The 12437-nt window shown below is 46.3% G+C and overlaps 1 protein-coding gene across 11 annotated transcripts in view; it reads left to right on the top strand.

The window, feature by feature from the left end:
• AFF3 (ALF transcription elongation factor 3) overlaps positions 1-12437 on the top strand; it is a 579079-nt gene that overhangs the window by 91443 nt on the left and 475199 nt on the right. For 8 of the 11 annotated variants that reach the window (XM_063649227.1, XM_063649228.1, XM_063649226.1 and 5 more), the window contains one exon: positions 11498-11572. The exons of the other annotated variants lie outside the window; for them this stretch is intronic. In XM_063649227.1, coding sequence (XP_063505297.1) covers positions 11498-11572 — 75 coding nt within the window. The remainder of the gene's footprint in view (positions 1-11497; positions 11573-12437) is intronic. 11 annotated transcript variants of the gene reach the window in all.

The following is a 12437-nucleotide window of genomic DNA, read 5'->3' as shown; positions in this document are numbered from 1 at the left end:
GGGGAATCTGAGAATGTTCCCAAGAGGGAAAAATCACTAAAGTGAGACCTTCAGGATCAGGAGGAAGAGGGCAGGTGGACAGCAGAGGTGTTCAAGGCACAGGAAGGAGCCATAACATAGAAACTGGGAAGACTGGGAGCTGACCTTGAGCAGATGAGCAGGGGCTGGGTCCTGCAAAGCCGTGGCTACCAGACTGGGACTCTATCCTGAGGGCAGGGCAGTGGCATAACCAAACTGCTCTTTTTTAAAGAAACACCACCCTGGCTTGATGGGGGAGGAGCGATTGGGCTGGGGTAGGAGCGATTGGGCTGGGATAGGAAGAATAGCCAGGAGATTTATTTTAGGAGGCTCTGCAGGGGGCTGGAAGGGAGCCTATGGTGGCCTGGGCCAAGGAGTTGGCAGTGCAGAAGGCGAGAGTTGGACAAGTATGAGCAGTCTTCAGGCAGTAGAGTTGACACATCTAGAGGGGGTTGACTGGATATGGGGGGTATGGGAAATCACACAGTCCAGATGATGCCCAGGTTTCTGACTCAGGCAACTAGGTGGGTAGTGCTGCAGTCTGCTGACACAGGCAACAAGTGGAGGCTGGGGTTGGGGTCGGCATGGTGGTGAGCTAAGTCTGGACATGCAGGCTGTCTGTGAGAAACCTGACTTGAGAAGGCCCCATAGGGAGTTGGATAATTGGTAGCTGAGAAGAGAGATTTGAGTGAGTCTTGGAGACTTGTACAACATCAACATAAAGATGGCACCTGAAGGCAAGGAATGAATGACATCTCCCATAAAGACTGTCACTTGAGAAGAGACCAGGTTTTGCACAGAGCCTGGAGTGTCACAGGAGGGGAAAAATGAAGCAAACTGAGGAGCAGCCAGAGAGGCAAGAGGGAGACCATGATCTCATGGTACCAGAGGGCCAGGGAAGGAGGCCTCTGAAGGGCAGTGCTAGCCAAGGGGAGGTAGGGGAGTGAAAAGCATCCACGGATTGCCCCATGAGGAAGTTGAAGCCTGGCTGTGAACAGGAGAACCAGATTGCATGTTTAGGGAAACCAGGAATTGGAGAGAGACAGCAAGTGTAGACAGCTTTGCAGAAAACTGTAGCTGATAAGAGAAGGTGTAATGGCAAGAAAGACGGTCAGGGAGGGCTTATCATTCTCTTTTTCTAAATATGGAGGGGCCTTGACTAGGTTTATTTGCTGATTCAAAAAAGCCAATTGAGACCAAGAGCAAACACAAGAAAGTGGCATCTATGGGAAGGTGGGGTTGGGGGGATAGGCCTCAGAGCCCAGGTGGGAGACTTAGCCTGTGGAGGAGAAAGGGCTCCCCCCAGAGAGGAGGAAAAGGTGTGAAGACTGAGGTGAGGGAAGGTTGGAGGAGGGAAATTGAGGCACATCTGACCACTGGTGACTGATGAACCGAGCCCCTGGTCTCACACCCCGATCCTGCTTTTGTGGTGACCACAGGGGCTGCTCTGTGTTCTCTTCCAGATTCTGATATTTTTATTGTCTTATTTCTCTCTTCTCTGTCCTCTTGACCCACTGAGACTTCTAGCTAAGCTGACAAACTGCCTGTGCCAAAACAGATCATTCTCCCTTCACACAGGGTGTCCTTCCCTCTCAGGTACATTAGTGAGTTTATTCTGTTGGTTTCCACCTGTGTTGTCTCCGTGGAGAACCGTGATGGTTGGCCTGTCAGGGTGATTAGCTATCATGAGGCATTTGGGGGCCATGCATCTCCTTTTAATTCTTCCTTTTTGAAAAGTCGGTTCTATTTATCTTCTTTCTAGCCTAGGGCTTGTTCTCTACCTCACAGGTAAGTTGATTCAGTTCAATGGATAGCAGTAGTTCAAGGTGACTCTTAGTCCTTTTCAGAAACCCCATTTCAACCACAGCCTATCTCCTTAGTAGTCCTGGGAGAAAAAGAAGTCGAGTTGGATTCGGGAAGAGCATGAGCCATTTTTTAAGGCTAATGTTGAGGGTCTCTGGGCTTTCTGGGTCCATGAGACTGACCAACCTGAAGTATGGGGATTGGATGAGAGGACTCAGACACCCTTCTCCCTTCTGACTTCAGGCACCAGCCCATGACCCTGAGTGGCCACAGCAAGGATTGCAGGGAAGGGCATCACGGTTAAAACATACGCATGTTATAAAATATGACTCATTGTGTAGATAACTTTTAAAATTCCTAGGAGCTGAAGTTCAGAAACTGGTGCTGTAAAGTGAAAATGAAATTTAACTGAGCATTTGGTGGAGGAAAAATAATTTATTGGCTCTCCCATGAAAAGCCCTGGGAGTCAGCATCCTTCTCATCGCAGACACCTGTGATTGATGACGGCCCTGTGCTGCTGCCGGGACGGGTGCCCTTTGAAATAGCATAGTAGGGACTTTGCAAGTGGGTCTCATTTGGTTAAGTTACTGCCTTTGTGAGGCTCTGCTGCATCTTTATATTCTACCAAGGAGAAGATGGTAAATCAGAGTAATTGCTTCATCCCAAGGCACTTTTATATTGTAAAGGAAAAAGGTCCTGTTAAGAAACTCAAATTAACTTCTGCTGTTTATACTATATAGAAAGACTCTGAAAGCTGCTTGTCATACAGCCTGACAGTTTATTTATCATGGAACAATTCCATTAGAGCCTGACACTTGTTCTCATGGCACCAAGACTTAGGATCCCTCAGGAAAAGCATTTAACCCTTGGAAATGCAAAGCTGTCATTTATCTGTCATCTCTCTAAAACCCACTGGAGTATATTTACGAGAGAGATTTGAAACAGTCATTGTTCCCCTGAACTAGAAATGGAGTTGGGACTCAGTAAATGATCAGTGAAAAACTGATGAGTGTCCAGTACCAGTTTGCAGCAACTCAATTGTGCTGGCTCTGTCATAAAATGAACTTACCGTGGCATTCTGTATTTCTTAAGGAATTCAGTATGCAGAATTCACACTTAAAAATCGGTAAAATGGGGGAGTCAGTTTACCTTACAGCTTCTGAAATCTTGTTTGAAAAAAGTAGGGACTAGAGTATTAGTTCACTGCTAGTGCTGTGTCATTTGAATTGCATATTCCGTTATATTTTATAGGTTTTAGAAGAATTCTTAAAATTAGCATATATATATATATATATATATATATCAACCAAGGAGGCTTAGCAGATCTTGGAAGAATGAACTGAAACAGTCATGATCTGTAAATTAATACCCTTTTGCCTAGCATTTACTAACAAAGGATGAAGGTACCATTTGTCAAAGCTTGTCAGTGAGCAGTTCCCCAGGGAGGCAGGGGAGCAGAGTCTAAGAATTTGGTCTCTGGTGCCAGACTGCCTGGCTTCACATCTAAGTGTGTCGCTTACTGGTTATGGGACTTGGACAAGTTAGTTAACCTCAGAGCCTCTTATTTCTTCATTGTAAATAGGGATAATGCCTCTTGGGGTTTTAAATGCAGTAATTCATGTAAAGTCCATGTAGAGTAGTTGTTACTAGCAACATTTAACATGGGCCAGATGGGCCTGGGAGGGTGACATAGACCCAGAAAATTATTTGGGATGACTGTGGTTTAAACTTGTCTATGGGTCTTTGTGACTTTGTGACTCCCTTAAATGTCATAGTTTCTCAATAGATATAGTACAGAAGTGGTTATGGCACAGACCACCCTCAGTCTCATTCCTGTTCTGGTAGAACAGGTCAGCATAGCTAAAGTAGAGATCTAGGAATGCTCCCAGAAAATATTTTCAAGATTGAATTAAGATTGAGATAACCTTTACTTGTTTGTGGTCAGAGACAAACAAGTAAAAGGGGACCGATATTTTTGAGGAGTCCATGGTAGAAATAATACACAGTGGGTGAAAGGAGTGCTGGTGAGCCAATGTTGTAGTGCTGTTGGGGGAAAGTAGAGTGAACATTCATGAGAACTGAAATTACTTGGCTCATAAGGAAAATCCAGTATAAGTGAGCAGGGGCATAGTCATGTTCTTTAGGATTTAAGAATTTGTTATATGCATTGTTGACTATTTCTCACTCCTCAACAGATTTTTAACCACTAGCACCTTCACTACCTCTTTCACCACCACCAACACCATTACCACCACCACCAGCATCGTCATCATCATCACCACCACCACCATCACTACTGTCACCACCATTATCATCACAACTACCACCATTACCGTTACCACCACTACCACCATCATCACCACCATCAACATCACTACTATCATAACAATCACCACCATATCATCACCACCACCACCACCATCACCATCAGTACCACCAGCACCATCACCACCTTCATCACCACCACCATCACCACCACCACTGTCAACATCACTACCATCACCATTATCATCACCATCACCACCACTACCACCACCATCACTATTACTATCACTAACATGTTCACCACCAATACTATCACCATCGCTACCACCATCACCACCACTACCGCCACCACCACCATCACCACCAGTACCATCACCACTTTCATCACCAACACCATTACCACCACCATCACCATCTCCACCACCACCATCACCACCACTGCTATCACCACCACCACCATCACCACCGCTACCATCACCATTATCACAACCACCACCACCACCATCACCATCACCATCACTATCACTACCACTACCACTAACACCGCCATCACCACCACCACCATCACCACCACCACCATCACCATCGCTCCCATCACCATTATCACAACCACCACCACCACCATCACCACCACTACCACTGCCACCACCACCATCACCACCACTACCATCACCATTATCACAACCACCACCATCACCATCACCATCACTATCACTACCACTAACATGTTCACCACCACTGTCAGCATCGCTGCCACCACCACCATCACCACCACTACCACTGCCACCATCACCACCACTGTCAGCATCGCTGCCACCACCACCATCACCACCACTACCATCACCACCACCACCATCACCACCGCTACCATCACCACCACCACCATCACCACCACTGCCATCACCACCACCACCATCACCACCGCTACCATCACCATTATCACAACCACCACCATCACCATCACCATCACTATCACTACCACTACCACTAACACCGCCATCACCACCACCACCATCACCACCACCACCATCACCATCGCTCCCATCACCATTATCACAACCACCACCATCACCATCACCATCACTATCACTACCACTAACATGTTCACCACCACTGTCAGCATCGCTGCCACCACCACCATCACCACCACTACCACTGCCACCACCACCACCACCACCACCATCACCATCACCATCACCATCACTACCACTGCCATCACCACCACCACCATCACCACCACCACCATCACCATCGCTCCCATCACCATTATCACAACCACCACCACCACCATCACCATCACTATCATCACCACCATATCACAATCATCACCATCACCACCATCACCACCACCACCACCACCACCACCATCACCATCACCATCACTACCACTGCCATCACCACCACCACCACCACCATCACCACCATCACCATCGCTCCCATCACCATTATCACAACCACCACCACCATCACCACCACTACCACTGCCACCACCACCACCATCACCACCGCTACCATCACCATTATCACAACCACCACCATCACCATCACCATCACTATCACTACCACTAACATGTTCACCACCACTGTCAGCATCGCTGCCACCACCACCACCACCACCACCACTACCACTGCCACCATCACCACCACTGTCAGCATCGCTGCCACCACCACCACCACGACCACCACTACCACTGCCACCATCACCACCACTGTCAGCATCGCTGCCACCACCACCACCACCACCACTACCACTGCCACCATCACCACCACCACCACCATCACCACCACTACCACTACCACTGCCATCACCACCACCACCATCACCATCGCTCCCATCACCATTATCACAACCACCACCACCACCATCACCACCACTACCACTGCCACCATCACCACCACTACCATCACCATTATCACAACCACCACCATCACCATCACCATCACTATCACTACCACTAACATGTTCACCACCACTGTCAGCATCGCTGCCACCACCACCATCACCACCACTACCACTGCCACCACCACCACCACCACCACCACCACCATCACCATCACCACCACTACCACTGCCATCACCACCACCACCATCACCACCACCACCATCACCATCGCTCCCATCACCATTATCACAACCACCACCACCATCACCACCACTACCACTGCCACCATCACCACCACCACCATCACCATCACCATCACCATCACTACCACTGCCATCACCACCACCACCATCACCACCACCACCATCACCACCGCTACCATCACCATTATCACAACCACCACCATCACCATCACCATCACTATCACTACCACTAACATGTTCACCACCACTGTCAGCATCGCTGCCACCACCACCATCACCACCACTACCACTGCCACCATCACCACCACTGTCAGCATCGCTGCCACCACCACCACCACCACCACTACCACTGCCACCATCACCACCACTGTCAGCATCGCTGCCACCACCACCACCACCACCACTACCACTGCCACCATCACCACCACTGTCAGCATCGCTGCCACCACCACCACCACCACCACTACCACTGCCACCATCACCACCATCACCACCATCACCATCACCATCACCATCACTACCACTGCCATCACCACCACCACCATCACCATCGCTCCCATCACCATTATCACAACCACCACCACCACCATCACCACCACTACCACTGCCATCACCACCACCACCACCATCACCACCACCACCATCACCACCACCACCATCACCATCACTATCATCACCACCATATCACAATCATCACCATCACCACCATCACCACTACCACCAACACCTTCAGCGCCACTACTGTCACCATTGCTACCACCATCACCACCACCATCACCATTGCTACCACCACCACCATCACTACCACTACCACCATCACCATCACTATCATCACCACCATATCACAATCATCACCATCACCACCACCACCAACACCATCACTATCATCACCACCATATCACAGTCATCACCATCACCACCATCACCACCACCACCAACACCTTCAGCGCCACTACTGTCACCATTGCTACCACAACCACCATCATCACCATCACCACCACCACCACCACCACCATCATAACCATCATCACCATCGCTACCACCAGCACTACTGCCAGTACTTCTGCTGCCACTATCACCGCCACCAGCACTATCACCACCATCGCACCTATAGCATCACAACCACAACAACTCAGAGCTTCAAAAGACTCCAGTTGGGAGATTCTTGCCTTTTTACCACGTTCTACCTTCAGCCTCACCTTCTCTATCTGAGTTGCCTCTGTCCCATGCTCACTCTCTTTCTGCCTTTCAGTCCACCAGCTATGTCTATAGATTAAGAAGGGAATTTGCAAGTACACTTCAACAACCTTGCTTTACTCTAATTTAAAAAACAATTTTTAATTTTTATCATTTGCTTTATAAATAACAAGAGATGTTAATTAGTTTGACTCATTAAATTTAAAACAATTGTTATAATTTTGGAGTGTTTGATTAAATTTCCTTAATTATACACAGTGCTTACGCTGCTGCTCTGGAGAGCAGGGGAGTTTCTGGGGAATGTTCTTCTCTCCTCCTTATGCCTTTTCTTCTTCCTCCTCACCCTCATGGCTCCAGGTCCATGCCCAGGGAGCATGTTAGCATGTTGTCAGGTCTCAAAGTATCTGAAAAGATCTTCTTCTCTGTGGCCAGGCTGCTTAGAGGCAGCCTGATGTAAACTGTAAAAAGGGGGAGAGTGTTTCTCTGTTTTCTCTGCAACCACTCTTCATGCATTTGCTCCAAACCAAATCTGCTCTTAGGAAGGGATCAAACAAACCTATTTAGAGTGAGGTAGCAATGATAGGTTAGCAGTGGGTAAACCACATAAATGAAACTTTAAATGAGGAATTCCACCTTGTTAAAGAAGTAAGGTAGGCCAGGCACAGTGGCTCACGCCTGTAATTCCAGCACTTTGGGAGGCCAAGGCAGGCGGATCATGAGGTCAGGAGATCGAGACCATCCTGGCTAACGCGCTAAAACCCTGTCTCTACTAAATATACAAAAAAAAAAAAAAAAAATTAGCTGGCTGGGTGTGGTGGCACGTGCCTGTAGTCCCAGCTACTCGGGAGGCTGAGGCAAAAGAATCACTTGAATCTGGGACACGGAGGTTGCAGTGAGCTGAGATCACCCTACTGCACTCCATCCTGGGCAACAGAGTGAGACTCCGTCTAAAAAAAAAAAAAAAAAGAAGAAGAAAAAAAAAAGGAAGCAAGGTGGTATGGAGAGAGTAACATAACCACCTCTGAATATACTCCCAAAGGCCACTTACTAGTAATCCATGTATTTTGTACCTCTAAGCCCTTCTTCCTTTTCATCTCCTTAACCTTCCCTTTTCTCAAGGGCTGATGAGAAGACTTTTGTCTTCTCATCAGCAGGATGGCTCAATCACGACCCTGTCTCCCCAGTATCTGACACAGTGGTATTCAGAAAATGCTTTTGGACAAAAGTGAATTGTGTTTTTGTTATTTGAAAAGGACTGTATTTTAAAAACATGCAAAACATGATAACTTTTTCCAAAAGATAGGTGAGAAGTGGTTCATTCTCTTCTCCTTGAATTCACTTATTTCTTAGACCCCCTACAACCCTGGAGACACATCAGTAGTTTGGATAGTTTTTTAAAAATAAGAATAAAACACTAGTCAAGGAATACAACTGGCTTCATATACCCTTGCCTAAAAGTCTCCTCCATGGGAAATGCAGTTTGCTTGAGTGCTCCAAGCAAACTGCATTTCATCAGATTTCATCAGGCTGCATGTGGATGAGTGCAGTGAGGAGGAGGTCATCCCCCCTGGCTGGCTGGGTCTGCTGAACCAACCTGTGGCTCAGCCAGAGGGCAGGCTGTCCTGGCCCCAGCACCTTTCTCACCAGTAGGGCAGCCTAGGGAGAGATTCGAACAGGCTAATGAATGGGTAGCATTTGATAAAAATAGTGACATCAGTAGCCCTCACTGGGCAACTTTAGAATCTTATCATTTTTTCTTTTTATATTCACTCCTCCATCTTCCATTCCACAATTCTAGGTTACATAGGTCTGCTTTGTGTGTGAGCTGTGGAAAGAGACTGATTTCTATCCTTTGTCAATTGGGGGCTGTAAAAAATTATAACAGCTGAGACTTTATTCCAGAATTTTCCTCATGGTTCTCTCTGTCTGACTGGGAAATAGCTTGCCTTATTTCATTTATTCCTGTGTTGCCTCTGTGGGGCTCATGTTAACTACTTCTCACTGCTGGGCTTGTAGACATCAGGGTTTAAGAGGTGCCACTGCTTCTTGGCTCTAGGATAGCTCCTGTTCTCTGGGCAGAGCTGAGTAAGGTACTTTGGACATTGCTGTTCCTTTTACACAGTGTGTCTTTATGACATTGTTTTGATGATCAAACTCTTATCCTAAGTTTCTTGATCTTTAAAAAAGTTAACCTAGTCATAATATTCACCATCACTGTCTTTCTCCAAGGGGCATTGTGAGGATAATTAAGGGACATATAGGTGAAATGTTTTGAGCTCAGTGGAAGAGAAAAGCCATCGGGCTCATAGATGTTACTTTTATTTAGTTTCATGCTGTTACCGTATGATCAAGAATAGATGAATTTTGGAAATGATGACAGTTTCGTGTTTAGACGTCTGTTTCTACTTAACCACCATAATTGGCCTTGGCTGGAGCTCTACAAGATACCGCAATTTATAGACAAATAATAAGTTTTTAAACAAATAATAAGTTTTAAAACAATTTAAAACAATTTAAAAGACAATAAGTTTTAAAACAATTTAAAACAAATAAGTGAGAAATGATCAAAAATGTTTTTACTACATTTTTTATTTCCTATTTTTTTTAAATTCTAAAAATAAATAGGCCCTTTAAAAGGAGTTGATTAAAAAGGTTTATTTTCTGGGAATGTTATGCATCTACAGCAAATAATAAATAATATTGAAGCAGTTGGCTACCTCCACTTTCATGCAAAATAAATAAATACATTTGGTGACATACATTTGAGGAATGTGATTTTTGTAACTTTTATGGAAATAGGAACAACTTTACAGATGATAGAAATTTTTACCATCTGCTAGTAACAAAGAAACATAACTCATAACGTGCGACACATTTTGAGTTTAATGTATGTGTTGGCATGCCGGGAATTGGAATTCTCTTAGACCTAAGTCAGCCATCCCAGGGGAAGCTGACCTGACTTTCAGCTTGTCAGGGGAAAGCTTTCTTTGCTTTTAAAGCATGATCTTCACATTGCTCAAATGGCAGGGGGACGAAGAGGGCTAAGCTTTCATGGCAAGAGATGAAGAGAAAGGCACTCTGCAGGCTGGTGAGCACCGACACGATTTTCACTTGTAATTAGTGGAATGAGGGCTCACTGTCGAGAAGCTACTGTCTTTATGAGTCAAAACATTTAGTATTGGTGGAAAGGTGAGAGTTCAGACACTTAGGGAGATACAGGGGGTGGGAAGCCCAGCCTTTCTCTTACAGTGACATCTGCTTTAAGCAAGTGACATTTTAGCTCCCTAGCCATGAAATGACATGTGGTGGGGGGCTTGTGCTTCTAGTTAAAGAGAGGGAAAGGGTGGGTTAGTTTTTAGAAGCAGCTCAGTGGAGGCTACAGAGCTACCCACCAAGGAAGGAGGAGAGAAACCAAAGGGAAGGCATTGCCTTTCTTTTTGAGTTTCCTTTCCTCTCCTTTGAAGAAGTGGGGACGTTGCCATTTTGAGTCATTCTGGCTTCATCTTATGGTGTGGAAGCATGGCACGAGCATGATGGCGGGCCCCTGAAAAGATGGCTAGTGGATTTCTATTAGTAGATTATGAGTAAGTGGTCCTGAGGGTGTTCACTCCTTCTTGGTATTAGGAGCTGTAGGCTGGTTATGCGGGTAGAACTTCATTAGTGGATTTTATCTAGCAATCTGGATGCTTTAGAAAGCATCTTGGAGTGCTTTGGGATATCTTTCAGCTTAAAGGGGTTGGGGGATGAGGCAGGTTTAGTTAAAGAGGAGCATCTTTTCTCTCACCTCAAACATTTTCAGAGTAGGACGTGACTCATAACTCCCAGACCCTGGAAATGTATTGGGTCTGATATCTGCCTAATTAATTTTGGTTTTTATCCTATTGCCTTTGTCTTAAACATTTAAGCCACACTGAAAAATAAGTGGAGTTTATGAATCTGTTTTCATGGCTGCATCTACTGTTGTCCCTTCCTTTGTTCAGCTTGCCTCCCGTTCTGACCCTCTGGGATCCTGGATCCTTTCCCCTTGGCTTCTGGAAAATATGCTGACAGACTCATGCACGCTAAGATACTCAAGGCTAATCAGGTTTAAAGCGTTTCTGCTTCTTGTGGTGTTTATATTTCTTGCAGGGGTGAAGACATCTTAAACCAGAGGAATGACTCTCTAGTTGTGGAATTTCAGTCATCAGCCAGCAGATGCAGGAGGTATTATTTTGGGCATGGGGGCCTTCTGAGAAGCCCAGAAATCATTCTCAATGACCACCTGCCTGCTCCATCTTACATAAGCCCACTTTGTGCATCACACCGGTCTTGTGTGTCTGGTTGGGTTGACCTGACTGAGGGCAGCAAGCATGTGTGTGGGAGTCCCTGCTATGTATGGGAAAAGGGGAGAGTTATGATGCATGCTCTGCAAGCTTTTTTTTCTTTTGAGATGGAGTCTCGCTCTGTTGCCCAGGCTGGAGTGCAGTGGTGCAATCTCAGGTCACTGCAAGCTCTGCCTCCCGGGTTCACACCATTCTCCTGCCTCAGCCTCCCAAGTAGCTGTGACTACAGGTGCCCACCACCGTGCCTGGCTAATTTTTTGTATTTTTAGTAGAAATGGGGTTTCACCGTGTTAGCCAGGATGGTCTTGATCTCCTGACCTCGTGATCCACCCATCTCGGCCTCCCAAAGTGCTGGGATTACAGGCGTGAGCCACAGAGCCCGGCCGCTTTTTGTTTTCTAACTGCAGGTGTCAATATTGTTCCAAAAGCTAGAAGTTCATAATGAAACTAGAATTCTCCTATTGATTAAAGACTACTTCATATCCATCCGCAGTGTGGGTCATATGTCCTCAGAGCAGTCTCCATTTGAAATCCATGGAATGTTTGTGAAAGCTGGGATTTCATATTACAAATGTCCACAAGCAGGGCAGGACCATCATACCCTCTACTGGGAACTGGAAGTCTGGTTCTGTGAATAAGAGTGTCTTTCCCATCTCCTGCTTTCCTTAGGCTGGTCACTGTCACCACAGCCACCCCAGAGAGTTCTTAGTGATCAGTGATCGTGATGTTAGTGCTGTGAGCCTCTC

Source organism: Pongo pygmaeus, chromosome 12 (genome assembly GCF_028885625.2).
Source record: "Pongo pygmaeus isolate AG05252 chromosome 12, NHGRI_mPonPyg2-v2.0_pri, whole genome shotgun sequence".
Classification (NCBI taxonomy): domain Eukaryota; kingdom Metazoa; phylum Chordata; class Mammalia; order Primates; family Hominidae; genus Pongo; species Pongo pygmaeus.
The sequence above is the reverse complement of the archived record's forward strand: the minus strand, read 5'-3'. Positions and strand labels throughout refer to the sequence as shown.